General features: G+C 42.9%; 1 protein-coding gene across 4 annotated transcripts; it reads right to left on the bottom strand.

The window, feature by feature from the left end:
- Positions 1–330: 330 nt before the first annotated feature.
- csnk1a1 (casein kinase 1, alpha 1) lies at positions 331–25288 on the bottom strand. Of its 4 annotated transcripts, none has more exons than XM_042075223.1 (11): positions 24524–25287; positions 24045–24151; positions 18106–18232; positions 17873–17971; positions 15179–15262; positions 12513–12652; positions 11585–11663; positions 9678–9752; positions 8781–8887; positions 8135–8283; positions 331–1879 (listed from the first exon to the last, which is right to left on the bottom strand). In XM_042075223.1, exons 1-11 carry the CDS (start codon positions 24644–24646, stop codon positions 1872–1874), a joined length of 1098 nt encoding a protein of 365 aa, XP_041931157.1. In that variant the 5' UTR covers positions 24647–25287; the 3' UTR covers positions 331–1871. The 4 variants fall into 4 exon arrangements, with proteins under 4 accessions (XP_041931157.1, XP_041931159.1, XP_041931160.1 ...); XM_042075225.1 differs by having other exon boundaries at positions 8171–8283; positions 24524–25286; XM_042075226.1 differs by lacking the exon at positions 15179–15262 and having other exon boundaries at positions 24524–25282.
- Between the last annotated feature and the right edge of the window lie 229 nt (positions 25289–25517).

Raw genomic sequence — 25517 nt, 5'->3', positions numbered from 1 at the left:
TCTAGTTAACAGGAACACCTTTAGACCATTTCCAAAAACCCCTCTGTATCGCTGGCAACCAAAACCTCATGGGGGGGGGGGGGGGGGGGGTAAAAAGAAAATACATTTCAGGTCAAAGCATTAGCGCTCAGTGTGGCAAGGCTCACAATTCTCTCGTTCAGTTGATACAGGCTTTACCATGCCTGGGGCTGTGTTGTGGTTTGAGAGGTAAACATATCAAGACTGGAACAAATGGAGTAAGAAAAATAAAGACAAAAACAAAAAATGCTGTTAGGGCTTAAGGTGAGAATTCTAGGTTTTCTCTTCAAATTACAGAGACTGGGACAGTGGTTCTGAGAAGTCATTTTTAATTTATTCTGACATGCTAAAAGGGAATAAATTACACTTTTATAGAATGTCCAGCAGTAGATGCCTTAAGCTGGGTCAGGGGGGTAATAAGGAGAAAAAGAAGACAGCCAAGTGTGCATCTGGTTGTGACTAAAGGCTGAGAAACTCAAAATGGATCTTCCTTCTTTTGCAAGATCCCCAAAATATATAGAAAAGAAACCCTCAACTTTTTCTTGCAATAAAAAAAAAAGACTAACAGAAAAGAGCAAAAGGTCGCTACTCTAAACAGCAGCGAGAGAAAACAAATTTAGTTTAGCAGAGAAAGTCCCAGAGATATTTTACAAGAGGATCTGCTTCACTGCAGGAAGAAGCAACAAAAACACCCTTTCCCCAAATGATCAATTCAAAACAGGGAAAGACAACTCTATAAAACTGAAAAAGTAATTTTTCCTCTGATAAAAAAGTGTATATATATGCATATAAAAATGATAACGGGTAGGGGTGACGTGAGCACATCAGTGTCTCAAAACAGAATATGGAGGCCATTGTTGCAAATCAAATGAACAGGAGGATGGTTATGCGCATCAATTAAACACCCATACTTCCAAATGACAGGGGAGAAAAGAATATCAATGCATACAATTTTCATCTAAGCAATTAACATACAGGTTTAGTTGAGATGCCTAATTTGTAATGAATATCCTTTTGTGGAGTTTATTTTTTTATTCTTTTTTCTTTTTTAGACTTCAGAATACCAAGTACAATATAGTTAATGCAGCGTTCTAAAGAGAAACCTAGTAGTCACTAGAATTTTTTTTCTTCACATTAGAAGCTTTTCTAGCACATATCAGCAGGCAAAATTTAATTACCTTTTTTAATTAAGAAAACAGAAACCCAATGTTTTGCTTAGTAATACCCAGGATTCATTTGTGACAGAAACAGGTTTAAGTTTACATGTTCTCATTTTACTTGAGGATGTAGAAAAAAAAAAAAGAATTAAGGAAGAAAAATTAAATCTCAGATGTATAAGTGTTGGGTGGAGCCACACGGCGTGACTACGGGGGAAGGGGGGCGCCGTGATGTGCAGCTGACAGGTGAGGAAAGCCCCGCTTCCGCCTCCCACCAGCCGCATCCTGAAGGAGAGAGCTCGGGGAAAACATTGGCATGTGCACAATTATATCCTCTGTGAGTCAACCATTTTCTAAGTTTTTTTCCTTTGCAAGTTTTGATAAAACACAAGAAAAAAAGAAGTCTTCAGGGACAGGACAATAGAAAAGGCTACAGCTTTGAACTCCATACCAAGCCTGCTCTCTCTGTGTGAATATAGTATATACATACCAATATATAGATATATGCTGAGCATGTTATCTATATATACCGATTACATATATAGTATATGGAACAACAATGTTCATTTTAACAGGAAAGGGTTGCCCACAATGCCTGGCAGGGTCTGGTGAATTTGATCCTAGATGCCGGGGTGTGATTGGAAGGCAAATCCTGCTACGACCTCTCTGCTCTGCTTCAATACATTGTCTTAATGCTCAGAAACCTGCAAAACAAGAACAAGAATGGAGAAAGACAGAAAGAGAGAGAGAGAAAGGGAGGACAATGGTAAGTGTCAGGCGATCACAAGCATCTTAACAGGGTTGAGCCTCTCTTATTGGCGAGGGCCAAACCCCTCCCAGTAGAGCATCGTTTGCTCCTGTAATAAAAAAAGTGCAGAGTCATCAGTCTCACTCTGCAGCAAAGCCTGGGAGTGTGCTGCAGAGCGGCCGCTGGGGAGGATCAAACATTTACACGGTCAAGTTAGGCCCACAACGTCCATGACATGGCTCACCACACAAGCTCAATGATTGGTTAAAATCCAAAAACCCACCCAGTCAAGTTTAACAAAAAAAAAAACTCATAATGAATAACTACGTCGGAGCAGAAACATACCATAGAAACTCTACGGCCACTGATAAAACCTGCTCAAAAAGCTACAAGAAAGAATGGATAAACAAACAATACTGAGGCCTAAGCCAGAATTCTACAAATGGTGCACTCTCCATGAACTACCGCAGTGGAGAGGTCACCTTGACCAGTGGAGCCAGTTCCGTGAGTGTGAGGTCTCCATTACCATTGCACACTCTCCATCGCAACATCCAAGCACACTAATGGCCCACATGTCTCCATGCTTCAGCAGAGACAATTCATGGCTGGACAGTCTTAGTCACATGCCTTGGTAATATATCCTGTCAGTTTCATACAAATCGTTTCACTTGATTCAACAATTATGACCATAAAAACTACATGAACATTTAGAACAATATTAGCCTTGTACACTGAGGTGTATAAGTAGATTCGTTCACCATTTCAAGCCATCTCTTACCCTGCTCTTCAGTGGGTTAAGTAGGCTTTAAACAGGAGCTTTTCCTTCTGCCAGAAACTCTGTGCCTGCTTTAGGTGGTTCTACAAACAGACTTGGAACAATGTTCCAATCTGGGGAAAGGAATTGAGCCTCAAAATGGATCACACTCCGTGGCCCCATACTGACATTAATTAGTCTGTGGTGTGTAGACAAAGTATTAGCACAGAGGGCTTCTAATCATTGTGAAGGGACAGTCAGTAAGTAAAAAAAAAAAAAAAAGGTCAAATAAACCAAGTCAACTGATATATATATATATATATATATATATATATATATATATATATATATATATATATATATATATATATATATTTTCAAACTCTTACAAATTCCACTAACAGTAAAACACTAATCAAAATCGAAATGCAAAATCTATGCATTTCTGTTCACAGCAAAACCAAGCGGAATACATTTTTCACAGAACCACAGCTTTGGAAATTGACCAGCCTTATAAAGTCAATGGGGCAGATAAGCCTAAGCAGGCTGTGCTCGTAGAGCGACTCACGTGCGTGATAAGAGCTTTACAGACGATATTAATACACAAGTAGTGCTGCTGCAGTAACTTTTCTAATAACTCTCCAGTTCCTCCAACATACTGGCACTTCAGAAGGAAGAAACCTTCAGCTGTGCAACCCCCCCCCTCCCCGGCCCATTCAGGCCTGAGCATGACGGCATCTATGCCGGGGTGCTTTAATGACTGGATCACTCCTCTGTGCTGTTCCAGCAACCACAAAGGCTGCAGCAGTAGCAGCAGCAGCTCCCTCAAATGTGGTGAAATTTCAAAGGAGCTCCTTTTCTCTTTTTTTTTGCTGCAGGCAAAGACTGTACAAAGTCAACAAAAAAGCAGAGGCAATGAAAGCCTAGCCAATGACAGAGCTAAGCCTGATGTATGAGATAGAGCAGAGCCTTCAAAGGGGGGGGGGGGGGGCTTGTTATGGGTTCAGGCGAATCATTTTCACGCATTTGCTCGGGAGACTTGTGTGCCAACGTGGATCATGCACTTGGATACTCCCCTTCACTACGTCAAGAGGAGGCTTTTCCCTCGGCCACCAGATCCTGGACGATTCAAGTGTCTGGGTTCCATTTCATGGGTGAGGAGAGCCCTTCTGATGTAATAGTCCCGACATTCTGAAGGAGGTAAAAGGCCACCTAAGCGCGCCATGTTGGTTTATTATTAGCTTCCGGCAGGCAATTTAGCATATTGCCTTTGGCAGCATTCAACAGGTAAATACAACATGTTGGATAACAAAAAAAAAATACTGCCCTTCAGTTTGAAAAATCCAAACCAGTCGAATGCTTAATTGATAATATATCTGAGTGCAGTGAGTTAGTCCGTGCACAGGAAGTGATCCATGTACCTGAATTCCAAATCAAATTAAAAGCATTTTCAAAGGGCTGCCCCATCACGCACAGAAAGGTCAGGGGATATCAATTCACTGAGCCAGGCAGCACGCAACCATGGAGGCTCTGCAAGACTCAGATGACACGTGATGTTGAAAGAGGGCAGGAAAATCCATTATACTGAAGCAAGCAGACTACTGTAGGCACTCATCTGGCCTTGCCAAATAATGCTGATGTGGCCAACTCCAAACAAATATAATTTAAATGCCTGGTAATTGTGTAACGCAGAGGGGGCTGAAACGCGAGCTCACATCAACAATGTCTCCATTGTTAACAGACTCACAGAATGGCCAAGCCAAATTGGTATCCAAGAAACCAGCAATCCCCTGCAAATAAAATTCTTTCAAGCTCCAGTACTCAAGAGCTTTGCCACTTCAACTCCTGACTGAGGGCATTTTGCAGCCTTTAGAGCCAGAGCAGTGTTGCGCACAAGCTACCAACAAAACGAGGTGGTCGGGTTTTGTTTATTAGCCAGCTAAAATGTCTCGAAAACATAAAAAAGCCTTCCTATGGCTGGTTATAAATTCTGCACTAAAGAGACAAGATGCTAAGCAAGCCTTTGCTTCAGTGTGCGCATGGGGGCCATGGACTCCTACAGAGGCAGTGTATGGACCCTTTCAACAAGGTAAACAAAAACAATGCTTGAACGTTCTATTTGGGCCCCAATCTACTTCCTCTGCATTAAGATAACATATGGAATGTTAAAAAGGAAGTCTTGTGGGGCCAACTATGATGCTGATAATGGAACTCTTGAAAGGGTCCATACAAAGGATTAGACTTCATGCCACGTCATCAGCAAATCCTATTTATAGACAAGCCTTTCCTCACTGCACTTGTGTGCTGCCATCAATTGAGATGAGTCTTAGGAGGACAGGGGAGGGGGAGGGAGAGTGCAAAAAAACCCTGAACTCCCCATTTGCCTCCCACATTCATATTTCATGCTTCTCAAAGCCTTTCTCTGGAGGTGACGGCACTGGCTGATAAGCAAAATGGATTTAGGGCCTAATCACCTACAGTATAATTTAATGCGGAAACCTTTCTGTCTGAAGTCACGTCACTAGATCATAGATGTCTTTGCTAGCTTTAGCTTTGCCTACAGGATAAGGAATTCAGTGACTGCCTGACATCACTATTGTCAGGGTTATCATTCCTCTTGGGAAAAGCAGAACCCCCCCCCCACGACACACGAGGGGATTAACATACCCAGTCAACACACGGTAGGCTGCTTTCATTCAGACAAGATTAAGCCATTTTAATCAGCCCAACAGACGTGACATTAAAAGGTGCTATGTGCAAGAATTACAGTTTAAAATGTTCAAAATGTAACCACAAATGGCATAAGTGAGAAGGACCATTTTGATGTAATGTCAACACCTATGCCGTACACCGGTGTACTGTCTTACACATATACCTACTAAAGTTAGCAGCCAGAGACAACCATGGACACACTAATGGTAGCCTAAATATCTTACATGAATATCGTAAATATCATATCAATGTATTTATGCTACATATAGCTTACGGCCTCCATCACCTTAGCCAAACATTCTGTACTTCAGTGAAGGGAGAGGGGGCAAGTGTAGACAACCAAGACCATAAGCTGTTGCTGATGATCTTGGAGTGGACAGTATGAAATCATTGCAAGCGCTAGCCAGACCTGCATATGCTGTAGCTCCTTTAAGATGACCACAGCTTCTATTGTTGCCTTAGCTGCCCCTTCATCCACTGTATGCAGAGCAACAAGGGTAGGTGCTGAATGTCAACTCTGAATTCTCTCACCCAAACACTGTGCGTACAACTTCAACCTTTTGCATGAGGGGAGACAGTCATGCATAGGTAAAGCCCATTTAGCCCACTGAAAAAATGTCTGCCTAAGCATTTCGGCATGGCTGCATCGGGTTAACCACGGGTTTTGCTTGAGATGTTAAAATAAGACATTATGAGGCAGATTGTGGGCAGAAACATAAGGTCTTTAGAGGAATGCAACAAAGCTGTTCACAGGATAATCTTCAAGATTATTCTTTAGCTGTAAGAGTAATTAAAAACTGTTGTCCATAAGCAGGGCTCTACACTAACATTTTTTTTCAGGAGCACTTGTGCTCCCAAGTTAAAACATTTAGGAGCACAGACAAAAATTTGGGCGCACAGTCAGTTAAATCACATTAAGGATGACTGACAACATTTAGGCTACAGGAAACAGGATTTTAAAGATCAGTGCCTACTTTATTTTCAGTCTGTTTCATTTTCCTACATTTTGTTAATGTAAAATAATATAATACATTGCCATATTTGCATTTAGCCTGTACATCAAGTATCCTGCCAAATGTAGGCTAATTTATTTATTTGTGAATCCATCTATAGCTAAACCAAATATGCCCATGGTGACCTATCTGACTGCATACTGCCTAATACTACTACTAAAACAGTCCATTTTCTCTTCCACAAAACCCAACATAGGCTAATCCAGGATATATGTTTTATACTTTTAGCTTTTATTTGAAATATCTGCATTGATAGGGGCAGTAGGCAAACGTTAGGCCTACTTTCGTTTTGCACTTCAGCTTGTATTCGGTGTAAACAAGCATGCGTGGAAGCCTGGAGTTGTCAGTAGCGTTCTACCTTTGAATAAAATGGGAGTATTACGGGAGGTTACTTTTGTGCCGGTTCGCTACAGCTATATTTTGCTTATTGCAGCCAATACGTCAACTGGGCTGAAAGGCATGTTAGGTTACCTTTCCTTCTCACTGCATTCTCAGAATCTCATCCTGTTCCTCCGATATCCGATGAATTCGGTGGATAGAAGAACTAATTTCTTCAATCTTTGCATCTTGGCTGGCTAGTCTAACTTTCCGCTTCTGCGCGCTCTTGGATTTGATAGAAGCGACTACTAGCGAAACTGCTAACGTTGATGGGAGGTGTAGTTTTTATGCTGCATTCGCGACGTGATTCTATGGTTTGCACCAGTAATGTTTCTCGATGTTGCGGTGTATTTTTCAGACAAACACTGACCTGGTTAGAGGTCATTCGCACCAGTGCGCCTAAATATTTTTTTGCACTTGCACGGCATCATTTTTACTCGCATGTGCGAGTGAAATGGGCGCACTGTAGAGCCCTGATAAGAGACTTCTCTGTGTGTGCAGAAGTGTTACGAATAAAATGATGCACAATTTGATGTAATCCAATTCAGTCAATTCATTCATTTATATTACAGTCTCGAAAATGGCTCCATAACAGTTTACCCAGGACTCCTTCCAGCTTGCTCTTACAACACAAGCACCTGAGACTGCAATCAAAAAACACATCACATTATGAAACACAATCACAACAGCATCTCTGACAAAGTTTGAAGATAGAACTGATGAAGACCCCATAGCCAGACATGAAGATTAACGAGACAAACAAACCAACCAACAAACAGATGAGTGTTAGAAAGTAGTTAGAATGTCACTATAATTTTAAAAGAAATAAAAAAATATGCCATGGCAGAAAAAAGCAAAAATCAAAAAAGCAAAAATCAAAAAAGCAGATTAACAAGTGTTAGATCCAGAAACAATGGTTGCCAGAAATCTCAAGTCAAATCGCATATCCCATTTGGAAAGGGGTTAATTCACAGAGGGGATCGTTATATGATTGTTTTACATCCACATAAGAAGGTTGATGAAGTCACCCCATTGGCCCAGAAGAATAGACACTTTGGCACAAAGTTAGTAGTCAAATTTCCCAAGGACGTCATTGCATTTGCAAGACAGACCAATTGAATGTTTTTTTTTTTTTTTGCTTTTTTTTTGGGTGCCTTCTTAGAACACCACGTCTTATATCTTACAGTACTTTTTTTTTTGGCTGTGGGTGTTTCCGAATCCCCATTTCTAGATATATATATTTATAAATATATTATTTTTTTCTCTGCATTTAACCTCTTTGCGCAAACAAATGAAAGCAATTGGTGTCTTCTGTTTTTGCACTCAAAACGTCGCTTGGCTGTTTGCTACTAACCTTTCATGTTACTCTTGGGTTTGTCAGTTTGCTTGCCTGTGGGGGTTTGTGCCTGCTGCCCCTGTCCCCCTGAGGACGCTGCCTGCTGGGCCGCTTTCTGCTTCAGCATGGTCCAGTCGAATGTGTAGTCATACTGGTGGTTCAGAGTCCTGCGGAAGCACATCAACACACAGACCCATTGAGAAAGAACGTCGATACGTAAACTACACATAGAAAAGCAATCAAGAATGTCAACACGTATAGAATGCAACATCAAAAATGCCCATCAAGGGGGAGAGAACACAGAAAACACTTTTTGTCCCACTGGTGCAGAGAACAGACGTATTCAAAAATTAATTTCATGTTCACAAATGCACCCTTTGCCCTGTGGTGTTCTTGTGGTCTAAAAATGTGTCACTGACTAAAAAGCTTAGATCCTTTAAAGTACCAGGGCCAGGAAAGGTAGGTCAAGTCAGGAAAGCTGGGTAGAGACCACACACACACACACATTCAGTTGAATGACTACTTCTTCAGTTCTCTATGGAGTTCCTTATTCCCCATCATAAAGAATTCACCCTTTTCCCACACTAGTGAGCTGTGTCAAACTAAATGCGTGTTGGAGCATGGCCTTAGAATCAGGCCTGGAAGGGCAGGAGATGATGAGCACCTGAAGAGAATGCGGAAGAGCTGACGCAGGTACATGTAGTCCGGCGCCTCCTCGAACCGCAGCCCACGGCAGTAGTTCAGGTACATGGCAAATTCTGCTGGGAAACCCTGTAAACCAGACAAAGACACATTTGTTCCTCTGCTTTTGGTCTGTAAAACATCACCAACATAAATCAACTTTCGTTTCAGCTTCAAAAAATATTCTTTCGCAGTCTTGGTGTTGGGTTCAAATGAGTGGGCAAAAATGAGAACATGTTTCCTTGGCACATTGTGAAACGCTGAGTAAGAATAAGGCAACTCCATTCTTAACAGCATTATATTGGATTAGTAAACCCAGAGAGACACTATTCGCAGAGCTCGAGAAAGTGAACGAGATTACGCAAGGCGTCCCTGCCAGTGGGGCCGTGAGGTGTTGGCCTGAGCGGCTACACACGTACAGGCGTGCATGTTCACACAGAGGAGATGGAGTCTCGGCGAAAGTGCTTTGCAGGTCATGGCTGCCATGTTTTAACTAGGAGGGCCTCCAGAAACCCTAAAGCCTATTTACAGCCTGGATTAGGCTGACATTTATACCCTCCATTTTTAACTGTCATGCAGGAATGGCCTGCGACTTCTCAGGGGTTTAGAGCAACCCCTTTGGGCCATCCCTCAACTGATCCCTTTACTCACACTGGGCCGTGACAGTGAAGCTCTCACATTCCCTTACATTCATTGACATTTCTAAGTCATTCCATTCCAAAAGAGCAAAAACTACACTGCAATCACCGAGTGTGGGCAAAATTCAGGAGGCTTCCAAAGGTCTGTTCACTTCCGTCGGTCACGGTGACAGCCCATTGTAATCGGCTCTCGGGATTGGTCGTCAGCAACGGGGGTGGGCTCAAGGCCTGCGGGTCCTTACCTTACACAACACCTCCACAGGGGTTGACATCTTTTTCTCGCTAATCTTCTCGTACTTCTGTTTCTTTGTGGCAGCCTGTGGAACATATGGGCGAGAAATGAATGTGTTTACCAGCACAGTCTCGGAGCACCAGTGGAGCAGCACATCACAGCATTAGCAATATAGAGACAGCATTTGAGAGCAGGGCGAAATGCTAAGTACCGCATCCCACAAATAACCTTAGATTACTTAAATCACCACCCGCTGGGGTGATCTGGATTCCTGGAAACCTAGAGGGAAACTGCTATTGTAATTGCCTTTTTACTTTATTCTCTCCACCCTAATTCTGTGCTCAGTGTTGGCTAGGTGGGCTTAAGCACTCTGTTTTACAACCACAGCCTTTCCTTCCACCACCCCAGCTCTGCTGGATATGACCTTCCTCCAGCTCTGAATATCAGGCCAGGGTATGCAGGCTAGCTGATGTTCCATTTAATTACATTAAGACACAGTACGGGGCTCTACTGCGCCATTATTTAACCTTGCCTGTGCTAAATAGAGCCTCCCCCATCAGGACGATTTCACAGCACAGGGGCGTGCAAAGCCGGAAAACGGGAAAGCCTGTCTCCAGTTACCATTTCAGCACCGCTCAACTTAAAGTTACACAACACTATGATAAACCCAAGTCCTGCAGCTATCTACTGATCGTCTCTATGATCAGTTACAGCCTAATTCTTACCTGCAGGCATGACTTAATTTACCCTAACTGCTTAATTAAGGACAATCTCACACACACGTTCAAAAGAGCCAGGGCAATTAATCCTCTGAAAAAAAGCATGTTGCCTCAAAAATGTTTAGTGTTCTTTTAATAATTTTCAAGCACATTAAAAACTAGGGCTGTAACGATATACGATTCGAACCCGAAATCGCGACATTCATATCCACGATACTGTGTCGCGGTGTGAAAAGGCAGAATCGCGACACACCCTTTCTAGTGTTTCACGCACTGCTTTGCAGCTTACACGGCCGCAAAAGCAATCCACATCTCCCGCTTTACTTATCGGTAGCCTACGTTGTCCAAAAAAAATAATAATAATTTCATACCTCTCCTTGCTTTCATTGTAGACTATGTGTGCAACTTTACCAAACAGTATAGAAGTAAACCTCCTCTCCTTGCCCCGCTCTCTCTCGCGCTCCCTCCCTCACTCACTCTCACTCAATGAACACGCGCGACTTAAACAAAACATTCACAATCGTGAACGCAAGGACGCATAGAAGACGACTAGCTAAATTACTATTAAATCCGTTTAGCATCATTAGCCATCATTGCTGCACATGTTTAAAACTCTTGCATTGAAAGTTGACTGATCATCTCAATACCAACGTTTCCAAAAAGGGCCTGTCCCAAGGAGAACAAGTATTATCTTGAAACTTAAACACACATGGGGAAACTGAACAGTCCAATCAGTAGACTATGATAGGCTAAGCTAGCCAACTATGCTACTTTGTTTACAAAATTTCCAGGCTTCAACCAGACAGCTGAATTAAAGAGGTAGAGTTGTAATAAAAAAATAGTAGGCCTAGGCTATAGGCTAATCGGCATAAAATGTGCCATCATAAATATCAGTCATTCAGAAAAATATAAAGGATATAAAATAAAAGATATATTGTAATCTTCTGGTGTTCTAAGGGAGACTATTAAAATGTTATTTAATAAAATGTCTAGCCCCCCCCCCAAAAAATTTGAGATTCGTATCGAACCGTGGGTCAAAAATCGTGATACAAACCGGATCGTGAGGTTGGTGTAAAGTTACAGCCCTATTAAAAACACATTCGAACACACACACACACACGACAGACATCAGCAGTAAGAGCTCCAGTGGTCTCCTCATATAATGGACAGGAAGCCCTGGAGTACCGGCCTGACATACCTTCAGTCCCTGCCAGGGCAGGCTGGTTCTGTTGAAGTACATCAGCACATATCCTAGCGACTCCATGTCATCTCGGCGACTGTTGGAAACATATACCGTTAATGATGCACCTCACCACACACACCATGAACAACATAGTCCGGGCTGAAGGGCAAGGCATTTGAAATGTGCTTATTAACATCCCACTGAAATATGACTGATAACGCACAGGGTGGCGGTTGGGCAAAGAGGCTGCAACAGAGCAGCTCAGAGCCCTAAATTAACTCGCTGACCAGCGACATGCCACTCTGCTGGTAAAGGGCATGCCAGCACCGCTTGCACATAAATCACAGAAATGCTCACAAGGAGCCCTGGTCTGCGGAGTTTGGAGAGTCATCGCCTTCTGCCGGAGCATCAAGCCGTGACACTGCTGACCTAATACTGTGGCATCAGATCACCACAGTGCTGGGACAGTAGTTCCTCAAATAGAGGATTGAGAGCAATTGGATGAGCTGCTGTCTGCTGCAACAGCCTCTAAGAGAGATTGGTCATAAGAACATCACAGACAGAACACCAGATTTGTGCCATCAATGTTTGATTAAAAATTTCGGTCAGTGCCCGTATAAGAAACGCATCAGTTATGACTAAAATATGCATGTCTTGTAGTGCCGAGTAGAATTTCCAGAGAGCCTTTGTGAGGGATTCATGAGTCACTACCTGAGGGAAAATACTCCACAGTATCAAGCTGAGGCAAGGCAATCTTTTGAACCTTTGACGAACTACTTTCCTGAGTATTGTTTGTCATTGGCATGTTACTTTAAAATCACCAGAAGGAAAATGACCATGATCAGATCATCCAATCACAAAACATGGAATCATTTATGTGGTTACCCAGCAACATTGCTGAAAAAGTTGCCCCATGCATCATCACCTTAAGAAAAGTGTTTACCTCTGCTCAATGCCCAGATGTGCGTTGATGCTGGCATAACGAGCTGTGCCTGTGAGATTTTTGTCTTCTCTGTAGGGTATGTGCTGTCGCGTCCGGTTGTCGCGGTATTTTTTGGCCAAACCAAAGTCGATGAGGAACAACTGTAACAAAAGCAACATAATATCTGACGTTTAAGACATGGAGCTCGACCTCAAAAGAGAAAAACAAACTATAAATAATTTTATTTCTAGTAATGGGGTCAAGCGGAGTCTCCTCTCTAGGCTTTCTGCCCTGCAGGGCCCTGAACCAAGTTCACTGACAGCCAGGCCCCCAATCCCAATCTGTTAGCATACCACTCAGGCACATAATGGTTTCATAATCGTCAGTCCTGGGGTCTTACAACAAAGAATAAGATTGATGGTAAACACCACCTAGATTCTATGCAAACCCATCTCAGTGTTGTAGTGGCATTCATCAGCAATGGATGTCTACAGGTTGCAATCTGAACATTCCATCAGGCCACAGGCCCTTGGGAGAGGACACCTTGGCCCTGCTTGGAAAAAAAGAACCTCGATTGGCCCAACTCATTCATTTCCACCGAGACAGCAGTGGGGGCCGCTACCGTATTGAAATGGACTCAGTCAAGCGTGCTGTGCTTGCTCGGCTCAGCCAGGGGGATTCAGACCTTATTTCCTCTTGTCAAGAAAATTAGTTACGCCATCCGTGAAGTTCCATTTGGGTGCTTCTATCGAGGTGGGGTGGGGGGTATATACATAAAAAAATAAAAAGGTCCCAACACGCTCAAGTGTGCCACAAGCCACCACCACCAGACATGAAATGCACATTTTATTCACTCTGGATGACCAGCTCCAACATCACTTGCTTTTGCCTTGTTTTTAACAATTCTCTCATAGAAACACAAATGAAGTATGGAGCCTTCCTGCAGCTAAAAATAATGTTACAAGGGCAACCAAAATAGCACTTTCCAAGCAGAAGAGAACATGAGTGTCGGGGTAGAGGAGTTTGTATTTAAGGAGCTCCCTCTTAACAATAAGGTCCACTATTGAAGTGGGTCAAATACAGAAAGATCTCTTAAGACTGGACTGTTTTTTGAACACTGAGCCTGCAAACTGGTTCGCCCTCATTCAGACAAAGCTAAAAAAAAATCTGTTTGTAAATCTACGCAGAGAAAAAGGTCAATGAGCTGCGCAAAAAACCCCCATTTATGATCAATTGTGAGGCTATTAGTTTAGATAAGCTTAAGTATATCAAATAGGTTCAGCTGTAACCAAAAGTTTCACTTCCGGCAAAAGGCCTTCAGAGAAGCAGCCCAAGAAACTGCTAGTAAAACAACTTCTGAAAACTAAAAGAAAAATTACATGGAAAAGTGGTTTGCATTAGAAACTTCTGAAACCAATCAGAATGGAGCCAAATACAAGCAGAGCGTTCACAATCGCATATAACAGCGCTGTAGCAGTGGTAGTCTGTCTCAGAAGAATCCAAAAAAAAAACACATCACAAGAACCCCCAGTGTTTAAAAATCTGTAATAATAAGGAGTAATGACTTAGTTTAAAAGAGAGAAAAAAAAAAACATGGCGAGAAAGAAAATCTTTTGAGGCCATGTAATCAGGAAACAAGCGCAAACCTCACCACACCCTTTAGCCAGTGCCCATTCTGACTTTGCAGGCCTGTGTTTTCCAAACACACTCCATTTTCTGCTCTGAGCCTCTGGCCACAGGCCAGCGGCAGACAATGACGTCAGTGTGCTCACTCGCCCGCCCGACTCTCCCTCTCTGGCACTCAGCAGCTGGCTCAGACCAGCTCCACTGCACTCGTTCCCTATTGGGGGGTTCGGGGAGGTGGGTGAGAAGGATCACCTCAAAGCAGGCTCCCCCCCGACCCCACCCCCATCCGCTCGCCTCCTCTTGCACCCACAGAAGGACCCAATGCGCAAGTCATGGCGAGGTCTTTTTTTTTTTTTTTTTATAACGGCTCGGCCCAGTTCTTTGTGTGTTCTACAGGTAGTGGAGAGAAAACAGCCCATGCCACACGGATTATTGGTTTAAGGGGCTTCTTCAGCCTGGCTGGACTCATAGGGGATGGCATTGTTTTATCAGCCTTTCAACAGATGGGACTCTGCTGCCTGCATGTGTGATAGTGCCCGGTTTCCCTTCGCTCTTGTTCATGTACGGTTCGAACCTACTGTTCTGGGGGCAGCAGTGATCGCCATGTTCTGCTTTTACAGGACATCCGAACCTAGAACTAGCTGGACATGGTGACATCACAGTGGAGTTGATGTGCATGGACAAGTACGAACAAGTGAAGTAGTGCGTCTTTAACATGAAAAACTTGGTCACTCATAAAAACGGAAAACAAAAATGCAACAAAAAATAAATAAATAAAAAAAACTTCACCTTTTCTGTACACAAGGCACAACGCTCTTCCTCTGCAGACTCCTTCAATCTGGATTAGGAGTTAATCTATTTTGGTTTAGCATGTGTGTCTGGTTTAATGCCAACAAGTGTTAATGGTTACAGATCAAATAAAAAAAGAAAGGAAAAAAAAAAAACGGAAAAAAAATAAACACTGCTATGATGTAGAAGGAAGGGGGGATTCCAAAAAGGAAACCAAAATAATAGAAAAGACTTTGGTGGGGTTGTATTAGGAGGCGGTGGAGGGTTCAGACCTGGTTTAATCCTGAGAAAGATGGGTCCTGAGAAGAACTAACAGCCAAGCTTCTTTTCCTCTTCCCCACTGGAGTTTCTAAACACTGAACAAACAATAGAGGGTGCAGTGCATCAAAACAGTATTGCTGACAACCCCACACGGCCAGCGCAGACAGGCAACACCAAGGCTCAGAAAAAGAACGGGAGAAGGAGCAGCAGAAGGTCGTAGGGAGGGGGAAGAGAAAGCCCACGGCCATCCTTCGTCCACCAGCTAGGGATACTGACTACAGATTCGAGAGGGAGAGAGAGCTCTGCTCCACTACCGGACCCCTTCCTGGAAGTCGGCCTTGGCTGAGTTACAGCCCTGGCTTAGCCCGCATGTAGGCTAGGGAGCGAGAGAGAGGGAGGGAGGGGAAGTGGGGGAAGAGATGCCCTGCAACAAATGCGAGCGCCCACCCCCGCTTGCCTCGTTGGGTTACCCCCACCCCCCCCACCCCAAAGCCATAGTGGCACATGTGTTATTTATGGTTACCCCTACCTCCCACCCCCCCTCCAATGCTGTTCTATCTGACAAACTGTTTCCAAGCCTGATTCACTTTTTTGACTTTGCAGACTTTAACACTAGCCATGCCACATATGACAAAACTATAAGGGACCGTCACTTCAGGTGTAGAGCAAAAGTGTATGCCTAAGAGAAAGATGGCATGAGGTCCACTTCGCTGGCACAACTAGGGTTAAAACAGGGCAAATTCTACAGCCATTCCCTCTATTAGTCACTATTTCTTTTAAGGCATGAGAAGCTTTTAACAGAAACCAAACCAAAAACAAAAGAACAAAACTGTGGCCATCAACAAACTTGCTTTTGCCCAACCAAGTCCCTGTGACAACAGAGGAAGCAAATGGGGTCAAATGAAAGCTTTTCATGGGCCATGGGCTAAAGACACACCTTCAGTAAGGAAGAGGCTAGAATACTGCTGGCATTTGGCAAGGCCAAATCGGGAAGGTAGAAGCTTGACAGAAAATAAAGACAGGAGTAGAGTGAGGATTATGGAGAAGGGGAGGGAGGGAAAGAGAGAGAGTGAGAGAGGGAAAGAAAGAGAGTGGAAGAGAGAAAGAAAAGCGTGCAGTAGCCGTTGATATGCTCTGTGGATTTAGTACAGCTGTGCAAGACATATGAGGACAGCTTTTAAAATTGCGGCTTTGCATTTGGGGTAGGGTGGGGTGGGGTAGGAGGGGAAATGTTCCTACAGAGCGGCCCTGGGTAAAGCAACACAACAAGCAAAGTTAGCCTAATGATGCCAAGCTGGGTGCCCTTATCAAAGTCAAACCAGACAACGTTGGCAGAAGTGGGAAAGAGGGGTGAAGAGCTAGGCATATTCACTAGAGGAACTCCACACTATTCCATAGAAGTATCAACCCTGGGTTGAGAATACTGAATAAATACTGGGTTATTTAGCAATACAACATACCATTAATATTACCAAATTGTATAACTTACAAGCAGCTGCCACAATTACTTCAAATTGGAGAGAAATGGTGGCTCTGGCTCTAATTTGGAAATTATGAATCTAAGAACTGTATAACCCCAAAGAACCACCGTTAAGATGAATCTAAGAATCTTGGTTATGTTTAAGTAAATATCTGATCTGTCCACAGAAACTACACACATCTTTCTGGGCGACACATAGGCTATGGTAAGCACCAATGTGAGGGACAGCAGGTAAAAAGCAGAGAGGGTTGGAGTGCGCTTGAGCGAAAGGCCTTTGACTTCAGAGGATAGTGTGTGGGATTTTACACAAAAAGACAGACATAAAAAGAGAAAGCCTAAGTCTAATCAGGTCCCCCCTGTCTGCGGCGTCCAGAGCACTGCCCGCTCAAGGCTTCAGTGGAGCCAAGACCAAGGCCTTCCTATCAGGTGGTGTGAGAGAGGGTGTACGTGTGCTTCTTCTCTGACCAGTGATATTTAGTGTGACAAAGGGGTGAGATTCATAAGTGTATGCAATAAATTTAAAAAAAAAAAGATCGAACAAATTAACAAAAATAAAACAAGCTTGAGGCTGGCATTCACACAGACACACAATGGTAAACACTTACTCCAGACAGCACTGCCAAAAATGGTAATACAGGCTTCACTGCTTTGGTACGAAAAGAGTACCAGTGCGTTTCATTTCATACTAAGTGACCCACAGGGTGACCACCAGAGATGGTGCTGGTATGCCACATTTAAATGTGCATCATCATGCTTTAACTTTGCCAAATGTTGCCTGTCTGCAAGGGCTCAAAGTAATGAGTAACAAAATACAAATCAGGCAACCTCAGGTACATTCGGAACAAAACAACTTCGAGAGGGAGAACAAATAAAATGACAGTCACATGCAAAAGCCTTCTTGTTTAATCCCACTGCAACCTGTTTGTTTCCAGAGAAGCCGCTGTTGAAGCGCAGGACGTCACACGGACACTTGCCGATACCTTGGATAACCGCAAACTGGGTATCACGGTGTACCTGTATCGCGGTGTACCTTTATGATTCAGGTGTCTGATTTTAATCCTGGTGGTATGCCATGTTAGGTTAAAGGGACTTGAACCCGTAAGCAATGCCTTAATTGTGATCATATAGGTGATCATGATAGTCAGCTGAAAATAGTGACTATCCTGATCAGAGACTGGTCCTGTAGCTGAACGGTTGAAGGGGTGAAAGTTGGTTCTTATTTTACCTTATTACAGTGGCGGCCGATGCCCATTAAAAAGTTGTCTGGCTTGATATCTCTGTGGATGAAGTTTTTTGTGTGCACATATTCAATTCTGCTGATCATCTGCAAAGACACAAGAGGACAAAGATTTACATTTCAAACCAAAATCTGTGTGTTGACACCAACTGTTCGAGCCAGTGTGACATCCACCCCCCCCCCCCCCCACCCCAAACGGCCGACCCAGAAGTGTTACTTACCTGATCTGCGAGCATTAGAACAGTTTTCATTGTGAACCTGCGGGAGCAGAAGTTGAAGAGATCCTCCAGGCTGGGCCCCAGCAGGTCCATCACTAGGACATTGTAGTCCTTTTCTTGCCCATACCACCTGCAACACACCAGCACCATGGTCATTTCCCCAATACCATCGCTCTCCTGGACAGCTGCATCAATTAAAACACTATTGATCCTACGATGACCAGCACTAAAAATACATTCACTTTGTCAGACAACGGCTTATTGGTGTGGTGAACTGGCTAGGATAGCTGTCCCAACAAGGCTAAAACTGCAGCCTTTCTTTGACCAAAGTGTGACTGTTTGCCTTAATTTGAAAAATACTAAAAATGGCAAACTGACTGAAAAATACATCAGGACATAGAAATGGACAGAATATGTCCTAAAGTATAGAATCAGATTAAGAGTCATGTAACACACACAGTAATGATGCAGCACTGAAGTGGAGATTCTTGGGCATAGCCCCAAGGGGAAAAAACCCCTGTCTGACTGACCCCTCAGGATAGAATGTAAGAGGGCTCAAGAGTACCACACCTCTCCTCTTCCCACAATACTCAGCTAACATGCCAGTCTAGCCATAAAGTGTACATAGCACCAAGCAGAAGTCCTCCCAAAAACAAAAAAAAAAACCTGTCTGTTGAGTTGAGTTCTCCTGAGCTAGCGTGCTGACAGCAGTGTGCTGACGTAGCAGGTTTATGGGAGAGGCAGTGCAGCTGAGGGGTGGAGCAGGGGCCGGGACTCATTCATCATTAACCAAGAGGTTTTAGTTTCCAGGCGTCCTCGCCGTGCCGCTCCTCCGCTAAGCACTGCTTCCAGAGGTCAGCGCTAGTCCCCACACACGCCGTGCTAGCACGGTCGCCAGGCAACCAGCAAGGCCTCGCAGGCAAAAGCATTATTATGGGGGGGGAGGAGCCGGGGTAGACAAGGTAACGTGATGGCAACAAGTCTCTCCCGTCACGTCAATACACATTTCATTAACCAAACTGAAAGAGCATCAGTGGCCATCTCATGTCTGCACTGGTAAGGCAGGAAACTGACAGTACTTTGACCAGGCAAACAGACACTCCCAACCGACGCAGTCGCCTTCACTTGCATTCCCATGGCCACACCTTTTGCACTGAAGCTCAAAGACAAACATCAAAAGGCTAAGCTTACGTGTAAAATGCCTCAAAGTCCATTAGCAACAGAGCGGTAAGCATTCACACAAATGTCATCAATCAACAGAGCTCAATATAAAATTTCACTTTTAATTCCCAGCTATACTGCTATGATTGAATCCCATCTTTCCGGTCATACATAGAATTTGTAAAACGGTCTTGTATTCTCGTTATAGCCAGTGAAGGGAAGAACATTAACCAAATGCCTGGAATGGCAGTTTTATAAAAGGCCAATTCTGAAATATGACATGGCACCTTTTGCAATACTGGTTTAAAAAATCCAAACTTGGAATAGAGGCCAAGCGTTGAGGACCACCATGCAATAATGTCCATGCCACTGGACAATTAACAATTGCCTGAGAGTAAACAAACTGAGTAGTTCTAACTTGAAAAGATTTTTCTGGAGGAAACAGCAGACCTCTCTGTGGGACACTCATTTCCTTCAACGTCTCCCCCCTCCCGCCGAAAAAGAGGCCACCAACTATCAACTACCAGGGCCCATCAGAGAAAAAAAAAGAAAAAAGAAAAAAGAAAGATAGGGTTTTGTAAACCCTTAACTACCAATGTGGAACTGGTTATACTATAGCTTGGAAGTGAAATAGGCTGGCCTGATTAAGCCTGGAAAGAGCACAGCCTCAATGTGCTCCTTTCCATGCACACAAGCAGCGCAATGATTCATGAGTGGAGGAGGGGCAGCCTGTTCAGCAGGTTCTCCCAGCACCGACATGTTTCCTGCTCCTTTAAAATCGAGTGCAGTGACACATTCTTCCCTGATCAGCCTTCTGGTCTGCTCTGAACAATGTGCTGTATGTAAAGCACAATGCTCACTGCGCTGAAGTTAGGGTTCCTTTTCTGCTTGAGGAAGGAAATCTGCCATACTATAGAGAGTATTCAGTGACGACAAGTAAGGCCATCCTTAAAAATATTTTTGTTTGCAGTAACAGCCAAAATTTTTTAAAAATGGGTCGGTAGGTAGGTCAATATTTTTTTTTTCCAAGATTCAAAGTAAAAAAAAAAGTACAATTTTGGTCATGGTGATTACATAGGAAGGAATTTACACAAATGTGCATATCGTGACGTAACTGACTGGGTCTTCAACCCGTGCCTTGAGGCGCACCATTGCAAACCTCATTCTGATGCAGGTTATATAGACCAGCCTTTCTCAAACTTGTTTGACCTGAGGCCCGGTCATGGCAGACTTTTGGGTCATAGGGCTCATCTACATGTACCCAGAAAGAAGGCTACAATAGCTCTTGGCCACGTTATATTGAAATTTGACTATACAATACTCAATGCTATACAGTGTATTATACAGTCTCTGCTCTGTTTCTAAGGAAGTTCCAAAAAACAACGTAGTTCTATTAAGTTTCATTAAATAAATAAATAGCCTTCCAACAGGTTGAAGCGGAGCTTTCATACCAACGTTATCGATTAGGTTCAGTTTCTCTCGCGCAGACGCGCATTGAATGAATGCTCATACCACCACTTAATTGTAGGGCTCCATGTTTAATGACATCGATAGCAGAAACGTTTGTTTTCTTTTTTCGTCGATCCGCGGTTTCTTGATCAACTGCGCAGAAAATTATCAGATGAAGCACCGGCCCTAATTTCACTCCACGACTCCGCGGACCAGCAGTCTCCATGTTGCGGACCCATATTTTGAGAAATGCTGAATAGACCACAACCAATTTCAATACTCCGTCACCGTTAGACTAGGGGGAGAAGGGATGAGAAAAGATCTGGCCACAGTTCTTCCAGAACTTTGTGCCAAGTAAAAGCGTTCAGTTTGTGTGAATGAAACGAAGCTGTAGGCCATAGTGTGACATGCGTAAAACCAATGGTGTAGAGATGACGCCACAGGTTTTTTTTTTTTTTTAAGTGAGCCACGTTTGCATGTAGGCAATTTATATTCACAATACTTGGACCTACTAAAAGAAATTTATTTTATTGCATTGGTTGTTTAGAGTAAAAAAAAAAACAATCGGTCGGTATTAACGCAAGTTTACAACCGGCAAGTCGGTCGGACTAAAAGAGGAAAAAAATAAATATTTGGGTCGGTTCTAAATTGACAGGGTCGGTCGGGTTACGGCAAACGAAAATATTTTTAAGGATGGCCTAACCTCAAACAAAGCTTTTGCAAACAGTGTTGTGCATTAGAGGAAGTGAATATGAAAGACTGTTCCAGCATAGCCACCAAACTACTCAATTTGAACTAGGTAGTCCAATAAATTTGATTAAATTGTCTTGAAATGCCTTCTAAAAAGGATACAGTCCATGAATTGATGTACATTTACAGACAGAAAATAGGTCTTGCCCAAAGGGGCCCCAACACCTCTCCGGGCTAAACTTCTATGCTTCTAACTGACTTCTCCATACTAGCAGGACTCTTAATATGTCGTCACTGGCCTTTGAACCTAGCTTAACTGTCTGCAATGTGCTGGCAGATCAAGTAACTTAAATGCCAAATCATACCTCCTGTATCTCACTTTGTCCAACCATCTGACATGAAAAGAAACAGACTTTTACAGGTTTTCAGAACACCTGCACTCATTACAGGGAGGATAAGCTCAATTTCTAATTTTCACAAAGCCACCAATCTACTGAACTTCGCTTAACATCCTTTTAAACCATGTTTAATATACATTGGCTAAATATTTTTGAGTCATAGCCGCAGAACATACATCTCTCATACTAAGTGAAACACTGTGCTAGAACACAGACAAGCATATGAAGGAGGTACCTAAAGCCTCAGTCACAATTAATACAACATACTATGGATGTCACAAGAACCAATACTTTGGTACTAAGACTATGCTGAACTTGAAAAAACACAAGGGGACTTGGTTTTTCGTATATGTCCCAGGAGCAAGCATTATCTTTAGATAATCTAATTTGTTTGCTTGGAATTTGTTAAAGTTGCCAAGAAAGAGGCAATGTATAACCTTACGTGGCAGGTTATCATATTAGCTTGCGTTGGCAAGCTAACTATCCACAGTAGGAAGGCTGAGATTGAAGTTCAACTGATCAACACAGTGTATAACTTTTTGAAGTCTGTGTCTATTGACTATCTGAGGAGATGTGGGCCAAAGTGGTATGTTGAGCCTAAAGCCAGCGGTAAAGTCAACAACCACAACAAAAGTTTGTGGCAATTACTTTGTTGCTAGCCATTTTGTTTAAAGCAGATGATTGATGTTTCTTACACATAAAAGTTTAAATGACAAAAGGGGGAAAATATACTTATATTTTCAATGATGATACTTAGGACATGATCTGTGACCCACTAGCAGTTAGTAATTAAGCACAGAGTACCATTGGGTTGGGGCAGTATCCTAGTGGATTTCAAAAGTGCAAGCACACAGTAGGTGGGGTCCCCCCCTCCCCCATGTCAATACTTGATGTGGATTTGTTATCAGTGAACCCAGATGCAGACACTGACTGCAGTATGCTTTAATACTGGATGAATTAAGGGTGCAAATTCTGTTCTCTGGAGATTAAATAAATGTATACTTACAAATATAGGCCAAACTAGAGTAAGATGGCAATATGTTTAGTCAGTCATTTCCCATCAGTTCCTCAAAACTAACCTAAATAACGTGTCTTAGGGCGACATTCACTAAAAGTCAGACACATTTACATTTGTATACCTCATTAAATTAAACATTAGTAACAATACAGACACGTATTACCAGCTATTAGCTTGTGAGAAATTATGGAGGCTAACCAATGCGACAGAGACCGTAACTGAAGTCTTCACCTGGCCTGGATAAGGTGGGGTTTGTTATTCACTTGTAATGAACCCAAAAAGGATCCCACGGAAATTTGAATTCTGCGAGGAACACTTCCGACATATTCACGTCAAGTGTGTTCATATATAAGGCGTCTACACACTTTAATATTGCTATGTATTAAAAACACACACACAAATCAGTTGTATCAATAGGACAGGAACAGGAGAGCAAACACCAAGACAGAGGACATCAATTCTATGTAACATACGTTTTAGCGGTAGCGCTGTGGATTAGCCTACGCGTAACGTTTAATCCCGGAAGATAATCACGATTGACGGGGTTTCGAATGCAGAAATTCGAATATCTTGCATCCATTTCAATACATAAGACAGAACAAACGATTAACCACACAGTAATTTTAGCATTAAATAAACATAGATTCCAGTCTTCAGTAACCTTGAGAGACAATGCGGATAGGCCCCGAAAGTTGTTTTTGCTCGCACTGGGCCGCCGCCATTTTCTAACCGAGTAGGAGGACATGTTGGAACAAACACAACAAAAGAGGAGCGGCCATTTCCAACCAGAGTAACGTTAACGTTAGCAAGACATCCACTTGGCACAACTGGACGTGCAACAACAACGTTAGTGTCACACTTTCATCATGTGGAACACTCGAAAACACATTAGACGCAAAAATATTCCGTTGTTTCAGTGCTCCACTGCAACTGATCTAATATACCCAAGCAAGTCAACCTAATGACGTTATAACCTTCCCAAGTCTCATAGCTTCGTATAGCAAGCATAGAAGCATAGCAAAATCCTGATAACTCAGGCAAAGTAAATAATCAAATAACCACAAATATTAAATGGTACACTTTTACCGAAACCAGCCGAACTATATAATCCCCTCTGAACTATGCAATTTCACTAAACGACTGCTAACGTTAGGCACGCTAGCTGAACGATATCGCAATCCAGAGGAATTCGACGTCCAATTTGTAAATCCAATTTTATGTCTTACCTGATGTGTGGAATTCCGACACCACCTTGAAGTATTTTATACAATTTGCTTTCATATAACAGCTGTGGGTGTCTGGCCTTCTGGGATTCCAACTTTACTGCTACCTCCTACAACAAAAAGATTAACATCGAAACCTGCTTACAAGTGGTTGATCGAGAAACTTAACAATCGAACATGCAGAACATTGTGATGGTTAAACGTTTCACTTTAATTAAAAACATTAAATGTTAATAAATAATTTCGTCAACACAGTCGACAGAAGCAAATGTGTTCAAATACAGCGAACTGTGAGTTCGCTGTTATTTGCAAGCTAACATTAACTTCATGTTAGCTGAGATGTACCGTAACGTTACCAAGAGCCTCTCAGGTAACGTTACCATTAGCACAGGTCACCAGATCCATCGTTTCCACCCAGACATAGTACAATAACTAGATTTTTTTATTTTTATTTATAGTAATGATGAGACCAGCAGACTTACCTCTCCATTTGTAATATTGATTGCCAGGTATATGTCACCAAACGATCCAGATCCGATTTTCCGAACAAGCTTGTATTTCCCACCGACTATGAATTCGGCTTTAGAGCCGCTGCTGCTTGCCATGTCCTCGAGTCACGAGCAACACTCGATCAGTTTAAAATTTTGTTATTATGGGACTGAACCGGTGCTTCCCTTAGGCCTTTCGGTAATCAGAACATTCAGTCCTTGTTTGTCGTGGACGACTCTCACTTGAAACAATGTAGCTAGCTAGCGTTAGCAAACGACCTAGCTAGCCAGTTCTATATTTGTTACCGAGTAACTAGCCAACTATTTCTAGAAACACAAAACATTAATATCATTTATATTTGTAATAGTCCGTCAAAATCGAGCAAAACATCAAGGTTCCCTGAAAATGCTCCAAACGGATGGCTTTGTCAGAAGTCCAGTATTTCCAGTTTCAAGATAGCCAGCTAGCTAGCCTGCTAGCGAGAAATCGAAAGGACACCAGCAGAACTGCAATTCGCAATTCGACAACGACTCTTCCTTCATGAACCACCTCGGTGTGAGGGGCGATGCCTTCCCTTTGTTTGTCGAAAGTCCGATGTTACCCACGAACTAAACTTAATCTTCCCTCTTCGATTAATATTTTTATGAATTAAACGAGTCGCTTCTTCCTTCCAAAGAGCAACCCACTCACTCCGCCATCTTGTCACTCCACCGACCGTCTCGAGGTGATTTGACTTCTTCTCACCGAAGGTGGAGCGCGCGGGGGAGCAGAGAGGGAGTCAGCCAAGCAGCTGCAGGCAGGGGAGGGGTTGTGGCGTCATTGGCCTGCGGAAGCAAGCAGACAAGAGCGCGCATGAAATGTAAAAAAAGAGCGAAAGCTTTTCTCTGTAATTGTTGTGTTCAATAAGCCAGTTTTACATAGTCTTGTCCACCCTGTGTTCACTGTATGTAGTAGGCCTGAAACTGCCTCTTAATAATGGGTGATCTC

The sequence above is a fragment of the Alosa sapidissima genome, chromosome 20 (genome assembly GCF_018492685.1).
Source record: "Alosa sapidissima isolate fAloSap1 chromosome 20, fAloSap1.pri, whole genome shotgun sequence".
Classification (NCBI taxonomy): domain Eukaryota; kingdom Metazoa; phylum Chordata; class Actinopteri; order Clupeiformes; family Clupeidae; genus Alosa; species Alosa sapidissima.
The sequence above is the reverse complement of the archived record's forward strand: the minus strand, read 5'-3'. Positions and strand labels throughout refer to the sequence as shown.

Bases quoted from the DNA above. Each gene is read 5' to 3' on its own strand.
- csnk1a1 (XM_042075223.1), bottom strand. From the start codon at position 24,646: ATGGCAAGCAGCAGCGGCTCTAAAGCCGAATTCATAGTCGGTGGGAAA. The intron at 15,263-17,872 runs GTAAAATAAGAA...TTGTTTGTTCAG, and splicing joins TCGGCCGCCACTGTAATAAG to TGTTTAGAAACTCCAGTGGG. The intron at 12,653-15,178 runs GTCTGAACCCTC...CTTTTGTTACAG, and splicing joins CTTTCTCAGGATTAAACCAG to TTGTTCCTCATCGACTTTGG.